Below are 12,977 nucleotides of genomic sequence, written 5' to 3' on the forward strand. Positions count from 1 at the left end.
AGAAAGACATAGCTCAGTAGATGAGTGTGTGATTTGAATGCAAAAAGTCCCAGGTGCAGTCTCTGGCATCTCCAGGTGGGACTGGGGAAGACTCCTGTCTGAAATCCTAGAGAGCTGTTGCCAGCCAGTGTAGACAATATGGAGCTAAATAGTAGACTCAGTATAAGGCAGTTTGATGTTTCTAATAGTGAAATGACCATCATAATGCATTAGACATACAACATACAGAAATCACCTTGGGCTTAGGACTGCATAGCTTTTGTGAATTCAGACTAAAAGACAAATCAAATAATTGTCATTTCCATACTTTTCCATTTCTGTCGTGGTGGCTTGCCAGCCTCTCTGAGAAATCCACCCTTTTTCTTTCTTAGGTGCAAGTGCAACACACTGCCTGATACTAAAATGTTATCCCATGAGCAGCAGTCTAATGTGAATTCACAAATATTTTGATGTCTAAAGGTGCTGAAAATCTTTGAATTTGAATTCAATATAATTCTTTATATGGGGAGCTGGTATTTATGATGGCTGTAAATACTACACTCTTAACCCAGTAAAAAATATCGTTACTAGGAATCATTTCATTCCTGTTAAATATAGAAACTTGAGTACCATATATTATTTGTATAGAATTAATAGTTTGTCCTGTTCATGGGATGCCCCCCTCTGGTAAGAATGCAAAATACTAAAGGTTTCTCACATTGAAAACATTATTTTGCTTATTTTTTTAAATGTAGTGCTGTCAGAGAACATGGTGCTTTACAGAGCAGCATAAACTCTGTCATGCATGGCTGTGTGGTTTGTGAAAGTTCAGGGTGCACCAATTTGGAGAAGTATTACAAAAGGCCTGAAAAAAGCATCCATATTCAGTATCCTGCAAATTCCCCAGATGGCATTATGGGCACCATAGGTTATCTTATCAAGGGTGTGCAACTCTTTCATAATTTGAGGCATCTGTATTGTTCAGTGTTTTAGACAATGAGCCCTTCTCACATCCATGATACTCCATTGCATCCCTCCTTCTCTTTCCATATTTTTCTTCTTCCCAAAAGTCAGTATTCTGTGGCTACTGAACATGCTCTGTCCTCACTAAGACAGGGTTTTGTTTTTGTTTTGTTTTTTTCATTTTTGTAATTTTACAAATCTTGGTGCTTTCCCGACCTGCTGATATTTCTGTCTCACGTGTGAGCTGTGCAGTCAGACAACCAGTCTACATATTGTTTTTCATTACTCACAAAGAGAGAGAAGTCTTTTGAAACCATCAGCCACGACATTAAGACTCAAGAGATAAGTCCCGTTATGCTTACAATTCTACAGTGGTGCCCCGCAAGACGAATGCCTCGCAAGACGAAAAACCCGCTAGACGAAAGGGTTTTCCGTTTTTGAGTTGCTTCGCAAGACGAATTTCCCTATGGGCTTGCTTCGCAAGACGAAAATGTCTTGCGAGTTTTGCGATTTTTTTCGCTCCCCCCCCTTTTTCTAAGCCGCTAAGCCGCTAATAGCCTTTTAGCCGCTAAGCCTTTAATAGCCGCTAAACCGCTAATAGCGCTAATCCGCTAAGCCGCTAATAGGGTTGCTTCGCAAGACGAAAAAACCACTAGACGAAGAGACTCGCGGAACGGATTATTTTTGTCTTGCGAGGCACCACTGTATTTTGGAATATCAGATTTGTAAAGTGTTGCATTGATTGCCTCAGCGCCTTTGACATATGCTGTGTCAGGAAGATTTGGGCACCGCAATGTAGGACAGAGTCTCCAACAAAAATGTGCTCTCCCAAGCCCACATTCCCAGCATGTTTGCACTCCGTCTCAGTGATGTCTGCACTGGCTTTGTCATGTCCACAGAATGGAAGATGGCAAGATCCCCAAGGACATGCTCTACGGGGAGCTGGCTTTAGGTCTGTTGGCAGATCAACTCTGTTTTACAAAGATGTCTGCAAATATGACATGAAGGCTAGCAAGATCAGCCCGGTTGTGTGGGAATACCTTGCAGACAACCACAAGGCCTGGAGAAAGACAGTCGGACCATGCATCCAGAGGAGGAACGACCTCTGGGAGGAGTGCAGAGAGACGAAATGTCATGGTGCATCTGCAGCAGCACAACCGTACACCTTTGTCTGCCCCAGCTGCAACAAAATATGCCTCTCCTGTATTGGTCTCTACAGACACGGCAAGCTTTCAACAGTTTGACTTCACCCTCAAAGAAACACTCTTCCATTGTCTCCCAAGACAGACGGATGCCAACCAAACAACTGTACTGAAAACATTAAACTGCAAGGTTTTATGGTAATGCAATCTGCTTCTGCATAAGAAAACTGCAAATGATTTTTTCCCTTGTCCAATATTATTCACAAATACAAACAGTTGGAGTTGCCCCTTGATTCTAAATATCCAGGTTGATGGTTACTTAACTGTTTTCTCTCTCTTTGTGCGCAATGGAAAACAATATGTAGACTGGTTGCCTCTTGTTCTAGATATTTTGGGTATTCAGCATGCATGTGCTAGTTCTTGATAGGTATTTACTTCTTACATCTGTAGGTCACCTTAATGAAAACATTGACAAGACCCTTAACTCAAACAGTGCAAGTGTCACTGTTAGAATACCAGCACACTCTTGTTAAAGGGAATGTAAATAGATTTCAGGTACCATAATTGATTTCCCCCACTAACAGCTGTTTCCTATTTCATCTTCTAGTACTTTTGGACTTTAAGCTTGATGGTTGTCCCCCCACCTCTTTTTTTATATAATAATAGACATGGCTTTATGGCATCTGTATTAAAAATGGGTAATTTTCCTTATGGTCCCTGTCTTCCTGCTGGGTTGATAATGTTTTGATGTATTTTTCTTGTGCTCTGATGAGAGGTCTGCTGCTGCTGCTCTGACATATTCATTTGGATGAATAATTATAACGTGCACAATGTCAAGCTGAAGATGGTAGGGTTTTGTGCGTCATGACAAGCCTAGTAGCCAGTGCAGGTGTCTCACAGCATGATCAGTAGCAGCCAGTGCATTCTGGCTCAGAGGAGACATTTTAGAATAGTCAGAAATCAGCACCAAGGGCAAGGCGGCTGCCATTGTTTCATGTGCCAAATAAACCAAGAGCTTCCCAATGACAAGTGCGAGTACATCTACTTACTTCAGATACATACTTTATTTTTTTTTCTAATTAGCCTGATAAATTTGCTCTCTACTCAGTTTTTGCCAAAATATGCAGTTAAATGCATATATTATTCAAGGGACCTTATATTAAAGCCCTCCCTTTTCCTCTGAATTTTTAGTTAAAGTACATATCCAGTAAAATATGCGATGTAGGATCTTCAAAATAAGCCTGGTGTATTTCTAGCTTCTATTGCTAAGCCTGCAATGGAATTGTGGAATATTGAATCAATAAAACACACAAAGGCTTGGATGGTTGACAAGGGGAGTTTTTTAAAGATTTCAGATCTGATGCTTTTTTTTTCTTTCTTTCACTGGTGGATATATCGGAAGAATCGGGAGGGGTACTGAAGAGGGGGTTCAGCTTGAGTAAATGACAAATGGAAACCATTTTCCAGGCAAATCTGAAAGAATCATAAATTACTAGGAGAAGAGACCTAGCGGGTCATCCAATCCATACCCCTGCTGTGTCAGAACCTGTTCACTGCAGTGCATTTTTCTCATGTTTTTGTCTTAATCCTCCAATCAATGTAGTGGATATTGCCTAGCCTAGCAAGTCTTTCCCTCCATTATTTAGTTGAAAGGAATTTAAATTTCTTCTTAAGTTTTAATCATGAACACTTTCTCTTAAGTTTTGTAATTGGGAATCCAGAAGACGTATTGCAAATCACTGAAGCATCTAAAATCTGTGTATTTGTGTTGCAAGATGCAGTTTGAAACTTGCAGATGAATGTTGCCAGGATGAACAACTGCATCCCTTAAGCCATAACAGTTTTTTTTTTTGGGGGGGGGGGGAACCTTGAGGAAGCAAGAGGGAGAGAGCAAACTCTTTAGACACTCTGCTACATCATTTCCTCTAAATAGTGAATTCAATTAGTCAAGTGCCTGATCAGTTTGGAAGCAAACTGTGTGCTTCGGGTACTTGCTATGAATGCAGAAGTAAATAAGTTTGTAAATGAAAAGAAAATAAATTTTTAAAAGACCCCAAAAGCTACCTGACAAAAAGAGGCGTGGGAGACTTGAGTCTATTGATTGTCTGTAGTTGAGGTAAGGAATGCGAGAAAGTCTATTGAAAAACACCTCTCCCTGCCCTTCAAAAGGACAGTATCCTGAAGTGGGTTAAGGGTTGGGGAGGATGCATGCCATGAGATTTAAAAACAAAATAAATGCCCCTTTTCACTGTCCTGCAATGTTTTCTTTTTCTCTTTCTCCATCTTTTTCTACTCACACTTCCAGTGGTGTGGGGCTGGCAATCTTCTAGTGCTATATAGCACAGCAGGAGTACAAGAAAAGTGTGAGGAGGTGGTCACACATTTGAACTTCTCTGCAGACAACTGCACAGAACATCTAGTTGCTTCAGGTAGAAAACCTGGTGTTGGAACAGGGCTAAAAGTGCTTTGCATGTGAGTAACATGTGGATAGCGCTAATTTCTAAATATGGGTATTTGTTGAATCTCTCTCTGTGTGTGGAAAGAGCCAGATACTAAGTATCTTTCCAGAGTTTTATTTTACCACCATGATCTGAGCCCAGTATTGGCCATCTGCCTATCACTTTGCCTTCCTCCACCTTGTAAGACAGCAGCACTCTTCTCTAACTGTTAGTTGTCTTGGGACAGAAGAGATTAAGGTATGAATATACTCTGGCTTCTAGCACCGGTGAGGTCACCAGGAGCCAGTGGGAGATTGCACTTCCTGGCCCCATCAACTGTGTAGTGAAGGAGCAGCTGCTCCAGTGCTTGCTTATAAAATATTAGGTGCCTTATAATTGTAATCATTATTATACTGCTTTATACTTTTAAGGGGGGGGGAATCAAACCAGTTTACAACACATTAAAACATCAAATAAAACAATCCCAAATCACTGAAAAAAGTCAAACATAAAGTACACATTCAAAGCAACATAATTAACAGGAAACAGGAAACTAAAATTAACAGGAAACAGGATTGTCTTAAAGATTTCAAATAAGTGTTAAATAAGAAAAAATTGAAAGTGAAATGGTGCAGTTTGCTTTTTTTGCTCAGTTCCTCTTTGCATTGGCTCAGCCACTCCTAAACTGAACATGATCCTTAAGCATGCCTATATTTCAATAGATGCTAGGATTGGAGATCCAAACCCAACACCCCACCCCTCTGTTCTGAACAGAGCAGAGGTGCAAAGAGCTTCTGTCTTTTGAGTGATGGTGGCTGATACAGATGCCCTTTCCCCGGGCACCAATGACACACCCTCAAATTTCCAAATTTGCCTTCTGGTTCCTAAAAGGCTCCATCTTACAGTACCTCGGAGATGGTGATGAAGGACAGGCAGATGTGTATTTCGAAGTTAAAATGCTTGCTTCCCTGTGCTAATAGAGGGCTGGGGAAAAATAAAAATGGGATGTGCTTTTCTTTCAAACTCTCCAAGAACGTCTGTAAGTCCCAAACAGCGCTACAGTCTGGAGCCCTCGAAAGAGCGCTCTTGTTGGGGGGCTGGAGATAATTAACAACGTTTTGTTGTGGGTCCTTGCTTGTTCATATTCTTTTTTTTAAAAAAAATGCAACTAAATTTTCCCCCATTTATTTTGTATAAGTCAGCTTTATTTGCAGGTATAATAATAAATCAGTTGGTGGAATCCAAAGATGACATTCTGTATGCAGAATACATCATCTGCTCCTGGAAAGGCTTTTAAGTTGCACTAGATCATTTTGTGAGAAAAGAGAAACTAAATTCTGTTGGATGTTTGGGAATTGGTAGCAGTATTTTCCTTTGGCTTGTACTATTGGGACTTACTCTGTGCTGCTTGTCATTTTTAATACTGTATTTGGTGATTGGTCATTAGCATTGCATTCAAAAGGGTCTGGGAGAATGTGATGGTAACAACCAATACCAAGATGAAGGTCTACCAGGCTTGCATGTTGAGCTCTATGGAAGTGAGAGATGGGCAGTGAGAGATGTTGAGCATCACATTGCAAGACAGAGTCTCAAACAAAGATGAGCTCTCTCAAGCCCGCATCCCCAGCATAATCACACTTCTTTCTCAGCGACGTTTACACAGGCTGGATCAGGTCCACAGAATGGAAGCTGGCAGGATCCCCAATGACATGATTTCTGTGGAGCTGGCTTCAGGCACCAGGCCTGTTGTCTGACTAACTCTGCATTACAAAGATGTCTGCAAACGGGACATGAAGGCTGGCAACATGGAAGCCTTGTGGGAATCCCTTGCAGACAACCACAGCACCTGGAGACAATCAAGTCAGGTCATGCATCCACAGTAGTGACTAGATGAGGAATGACCACTGGCTTGTGCATCTGCGCAACCGCATACTTTCATCTGCCCCAGCTGCAACAAAACATCTCTCTCCGCTACTGGTCTCTACAGCCACAGCAGGAGCTGTAACTCTCCAACAGTTTGACTTAACCTTCGAAGGCACACACTTCCATTGTCTCTTGAGACAAATCGATGCCATCCGGTGGCTCATACCAGAGTTTCACTGTAACTTGTCCATCTAAAATCACGAAGCGGCAGAGTCACTCTTTATTCCTTTACCAAGTATCTTGTCACAGATAAAAATGGAATCCATGCAAATTGCTTAAAGGGGAAATGTTCAGAAATAAACTGGTTGAAGTGTAAAATGGATGATAAATTCCTCCATGATTTGCATGACAAAGTAATGCAGCTGATTTTCAGATAGAGATTTAGATATGCATATGGAAAGTCAGTTGGCAACATCAATGAAGCATGCAAATAAGATCAGATGAGCAGATCACTTTAAGAAAAGATTTGGCCACCTTTTAAGGAACATCATCGAAAAATTGCAATTAGTATTAAAATTAATTGGATTTCAAAATGTATCTGTGGATTCTAATCCCTTGATGTTTCTTTATTTCTACTGGAAACCCTTTGAATTCCCTAAAGATAAAGATAAAAATGATTATTAGAGGATTTATCTGTATGTGATGTAGGGAAATGTGAAAAATCAAAATGGAAAGCATCTGTTGCAAGTACCAGAAAATTATGCTATTAATTTAAGTGTCATCAGAGCACAAAAGATCACATTCCAAGACAGTGTGAAAATTATTAAAATACTGGAAATAATAGTACTTAAGATGAAGATATTATGCTCTAAGATCTGGTTAAGTGACTGACACTATTATATCACTTCAGGTATTATAAAAGTAACAAAATGCTTTTAAAGATAATAAGCGTTACATTTTGAGATTGGCAGTATTCACACTTTTCTGCTTAAGTGCTTTCTCACTTTAATATAATTTAATAACAGTAGGGGGAAAATCCAACATTTTCTTTCTCAAGCTCTGCCCTTCCTTCTTTCAATATTTTTCATGTAACAACAAAAAAATGCATCTAAGCAATTTTTGCAACACCCAAAACTTCATTTTTGCCTTTTGACACTTTGGCTAAAAGGCCCATATTTGTTCTTTACTCTTAGAAGATATAATTTCAGTTCATGGTGCTTTAGAATTGAATACAGTACTACATAACTCTGTTAAAAATAATAATACCACACACCTAAAATACCTTGCTGCTGTACTGTAATGAAATTTATATATACATGTATAAACTCTGACATTATACAATTTGGTGATATACGGGCTCTACCAGATGTCCCTGCTAATTTTGCCAAAGGACCCTGGGGTCTCCCAGAGTCTAATTTAAAAGTGTGTTAAATGTAACAGGAGAGCAACCACACAAGTTTCTCTCTCTCTCTCTTCCTGCTGAAATGTGAGTCAGCAGTTGGTTCTTAGAACACATTTTAGTTAGGTCCCCCCCCCCCTCAACCCCACATTATTGGCAGAAGAGTATACTGGATACAGTTGTAACGGGATTCCTTTAATTGCAGCATATTTCTAGGCTTCCTGGTATTCTAAATCACTTGATGTTAATTGTGTTGTGCTGTATGTGTTAGAGGCCTTGCAATGCAAACCTGATGTTCTCAGAGGTAAATATCAGATATTCTTGGTGGTTGTTTTTTTATTGACCACTGAATCCATTTGTTATGAGTTAAAAATGAATTTTAAAAATAGCTTTGAGAAATAAGCCATGTTTCCCCTTTCAGCATGGAATACTTTGCATTGGATCCCCCCCCCCTTTTTTTTAATAGTTTGAAAGGTGACTCATAGCATAGCTCAAAAATGCAGGATTTGTGTGGCCTGTTCAAAACTCTAAAGTGTTTTGGGGGGAAATTCCAGTCTTTTCCCCCCCTGCCACATATTTTACTGTTGGATGTATGCTAGACTTTAAAATGTTGGAACAGGCTGTTATTAAAAAGCTATTCTGTATTGCTGTTGGTAAAGTGCCATCTATAAAATTTGTTACAATTTCCTTCTCTCTCAGAGCTCCTTATTAAGCATTCACAGTCAGTTCTTGGCAGCATTAGAATCATTGAAGGAGTTTTGGAATGCTCTAGATGAAATTGATGAGAAGACCTGGGTACTTGAGCCAGAAAAACCCACACGGAGTGCCACAATGCGAAGGATTGCCGTTGGTAAGAATAAAAAGGACAACTTCATGTTGACTTCAGGTTAATGGAGATCACAGAAACGGAAATGCAAGACGTTTAAAATTATTAGTTTTCATGCGAAAATGTGGCTTTAAAACAGAACACATTGATTAATATCAGCTATTAAATCTGACATCGTTTCACGAACAGCGCAGTATCAAATCACAATGTGTCAGAATTTAGATTGCAAGTTCCTTGACTAACTTTCAAGTCCCATAGAATTCAGTAGCATAACCATCCCTTGGTTTTTAGGTGGTGCATGCAAATGTCACAGCGAGTGCTGTCACAGAAGACTCGTTGCATGCCTCTTTCAAGATTCTACCTGCCTTCCATAGCTTTTGTGGACATGTGAATTAAAAAGTATTTAACTTTTTTAAAAATTGCACCTGCTATTTGAATAATTTGGTGGTATTTTAATTGATTAAAAGTAGTTTTAATCGATACCTCTGACCAATGAAGCAACTAGCTAATGTAAGCCTAATGAATTAAAAAAATGTTCTAAATAAGAAGTGGGAAAGCAAAGCATGTGAAATGGATAAAACAATTTGAAGCTAGTAACTTTCGTAGTAGCAAATGTTAAAACTGAAGAAAAGGTCTGATGTATGGTTTTAGAAATGACCAGCACAGTGTTTGGGGCTCAAAGCCTAAATTAAGATTGCTCTTGCAGATTCCTTTTGTGTGTGTCTGTGTGAAGTTTAGTTGAGTAAGGATGAAACTATATGTAGTTATAGCTCTGTTCATCTACATGTCTGTTCCAGGAAACAACATTTCAATTAATATAGAGGTAGATCCCAGACACCCCACCATGCTTCCTGAGTGTTACTTTCTTGGAGCAGACCACGGTAGGATGACTCCTATTTAAAAATCCATTTTGTCAATCATAATAGCTTTTCTGTCGCAGTGTATATCACTTTATGCTTACCGCAGGTTAACTTTATACTAAATTGAGTCTACTTGTTTCAGGCGGACCAAGCTAGAAGCACACCATTGACCTTAATTTTTTGAAAATTGTGTGTGTGTGCGTTGCTCAGAAAAACGTTGAAGATTCAATACATTACAAAACAATTTTGCACTGTTTAATATATTGCCAGCCTGTTCTAGAAGATGAATTTAGCTGCAGTGCTACAGAAAGCTATACTGCGCCCCATGTCTTTCTTGGTGGGCTGCATGTCAGTTCTCAATCCATTGAAAAAAGCTGCAGTAAAAGCCTGGGAACTAAGGTTTGGCCAAAGACAGATGGGTTTCTGGTGACTAATATGCCCTAAGATTTATTCAAAGCTGAGTTGTTTCCAGTTCTGTCAATATATTTGTATAATGTCATTATGGAATTGGCAGTTTCATTTTCAGTCCCTTTCCTATGATCCACCAAATGGAATTTGCCTTTTCACAGCAGTTGCATACCTTGAGCTGATTTTTTTCATTGAGGCTGCAGTCATTGCCTATTAAGCCCCTGTCAGCATATCTATGAAATTAGGAGTTTTTACCTCAGTGTGCATCGACTTGCACTTATTTAGTTTGAACTGCACTTGCCATTTTACTAGCCTGTTCAGCCAAATTGGAGAGCTACTTAAATAGTGAAAAATTTACTATCATCCACAGACTTTGCCAGCTCGTGACTCTTTCCCTCAAACACTGCATAAGCAAGTTAAGCAAACTCTGCATATAAGCAAGTTAAAAAGACAGAGGACCCTATATAGATCCATGGGCAATATCCCTTTAAAATAATTTATATCCAGATCTTAATCCCCAAGAAGATCAGAGTAGTATACAGTGAATACTAGTGATGTGCTGGAAATGTTTGTTTTTAGAGCGGGACAGGGATTTGTTTTTGTTCTTTTACCATTCTCTATTAAGTAATAAAAAAAAGGTATTCAAAGTGGAGGACAAATTTCAGTGAAATTTTCATGGGTTTCCGTGAGCGTTCTTTCATTCTGCAAATAATATCTCCCATGGTCTGCACTCTGCAGGCTTCCTGAAAATCCCATGGCATCTATGATTGGGCTTTCTTGCAAGTGCCTTTCAGAGATATAATAACTAAACATTTAATGTCTGTAGACATTGTGCCTTGCATTGCAAGTTTACTTAAAATCAACAATTTAGAATACAGGGTACCAGTTACATGATGTGTTATATGCAGCATGCCTAACCTTGCAGTGCATGGACTTACATATCCAGCTGCCTTGTGAGCCAATAAGCAGAAAAGTAGGGTATGCACAGAAAAATAAGAACATGCCTGTTAATTGAGAATTCATTCTCTGCTGAATCAGGTAGCCTGGGTATGTTATTGTTTTTATTATGACTGTGTTTTGCATTTTGCATATTTATGATGTAAAACTGAGATAAATAAATTTAATAAATAATAAAAAACAGCACAAAATTTAGGATGTAGCTGCCCTCCTTCTCCTCCAGTCCCCATTGTCCCCTTTGAAGGAAGTCTGTTCGTAGAATGCTCTTGGGAGTAGTGACAACACATATGATTTTTATTTTCAGTGGTAAATCCCTTGAAAGTCAAGCTGAACAGCAACATACACCTGTGGTAAGTGTGTTTGGTTGTAGACATTTAGTTCATTGCTTTGTTGGGAGTGTTGATACTTTATTTTCCTTCTTCTTTTCAGGGATCCAGAACTCAGTTTACTACAAAATTTGAAAGAGGTTTTAGAGATTGATTTTCCATCTCGAGAAGCTCTAGAAAAATCTGTAAGTGGCTCTGTGGTTATTATGTTCATATTTTGAATACCATGGCAAAAGGGAATTCTGTAGCATAACAGAATAATAGGAGCATTAATACATGTGATCAAGACATCCAAAATAAGCTTCACTTCATAAGTTTTAAAGATTTGTTAAAATGTTTACCTTGTCTCAGTAAGAAAAAATTAAATATGAAAGAGTACAAAAGAAGATAATAAATTATTATTTATTTATTATGTTTAAAATTTGTATACTGCCCTATACCTGTAGATCTCAGTGCAGTTCACAATAAAAAGAAACCAAATTCAATTTACAATAGAGGGTCGTTGCATGATCGTCAGAAATTCATCGAGTTTTATTCTTAATAAGGACATGATTAAAGCTCAAAACACATTGCACACCTAGTGATAATGTAATGATACTTCACTCTTAATTGGAAAATTTCCACACCAACGATTTTCCGCAAGATGGTCACTAGTTCAAAGCCAATTGAAACCGAATACCTGGGGTAAACCAAGGACCAAGCTCTTCAATCTGTTGGTATCTCATAATATGCATTCTGGAGAAATATTCTTAATATTTGTGGGTTGGCACCATTAAGGCAACACTTTAATCTCAGTGTCTTCTCAGGGTAATCATTGCTTCGGTCATTCTTTGAGTGATTTGTCATCTGATTAACGAAGCATGAGTAAAAGGGAAGAGGGAAGCACATTTCCCTTGTCTCCTGATGTCTTAAAATAGACAGACTACAGCTCCCATCATGCCTGACCACAGGCCATGCCGGCTCATAGTTGGAGGGTGGAAGACACTGGCCACCCCTGTTCTAACAAATGTCCATTTCACATTTCCCGCTGTGCTCGAGTAAAGGGATAATACCTGCTACCTACGGATAAATGTATTAAAAATAAAGGGTAAAAAAGCATTTTCTAATTAGCTGGGGGATGCCTTCAGCTGATAACAATTTTAAAGTTTAGTCCTTAATAAATTATCATACTCTTGTACATTTTCTTATAAAAAATAAGCCAACCACAAATGTAATTGTTTAAAATGGGTGAAACAAGTTGACATGCTTTATTCTATGTGCTCAAGCTGCGTTCCATGTTTTTTAGGACTTCTCTATGGATTGCGGGATCTGCTACGCTTACCGTCTTGATGGGACTATTCCAGACCAAGTCTGTGACGACCCCCGCTGTGGCCAGCCTTTCCATCAAGCTTGTTTATATGAGGTAGAGCAATTTACGGTAGCGTTCTAGGATTATGGAACGGAAAATTGATGGGTGGGTGCAATCATATGGGTGCTCTTTTGTACTGTTATTGGACAGGAGGCATTTTTTCCTGCAGCCTGCAGTGCCCATATCCGCAAAATAAATGTTCTGAAGAATGCTTGTAGATAGCACATTGAAGCTGTTTGTACTCCTGATACAAACCAATCTTACATGTTGTGTTTGATCACACATTATATGCCAGTCAGCATATAAGCATGTTTCACCACAGATGTGTGAAATTTCAAAATTTTGGGTTAAGATTCACAGCACAGGAATGTTGTGCTGCAAAGGAAAATGCAAAAGATCACACAGTTCCAGTTGGGGTTAAATTGAAATTGTAAAATTTTGTGCCAAAACTGAGTAGCCTGGATCATA

The 12,977-nt window shown here is 38.9% G+C and overlaps 1 protein-coding gene across 6 annotated transcripts in view; it reads left to right on the top strand.

Annotated features, from left to right (window-relative positions):
• FANCL (FA complementation group L) overlaps window positions 1-12,977 on the top strand; it is a 45,723-nt gene that overhangs the window by 31,084 nt on the left and 1,662 nt on the right. For 4 of the 6 annotated variants that reach the window (XM_028725139.2, XM_028725141.2, XM_028725136.2 and 1 more), the window contains 5 exons: window positions 8,484-8,634; window positions 9,408-9,491; window positions 11,140-11,185; window positions 11,265-11,346; window positions 12,447-12,563. In XM_028725139.2, the coding sequence (XP_028580972.2) occupies window positions 8,484-8,634; window positions 9,408-9,491; window positions 11,140-11,185; window positions 11,265-11,346; window positions 12,447-12,563 (480 nt within the window). Of the gene's footprint in view, window positions 1-8,483; window positions 8,635-9,407; window positions 9,492-11,139; window positions 11,186-11,264; window positions 11,347-12,426; window positions 12,564-12,977 lie in introns of all 6 variants that reach the window. The other 2 variants (XM_028725140.2, XM_028725138.2) reach the window with 1 other exon arrangement.

This window comes from Podarcis muralis, chromosome 3, assembly GCF_964188315.1.
Source record: "Podarcis muralis chromosome 3, rPodMur119.hap1.1, whole genome shotgun sequence".
Lineage (NCBI taxonomy): Eukaryota > Metazoa > Chordata > Lepidosauria > Squamata > Lacertidae > Podarcis > Podarcis muralis.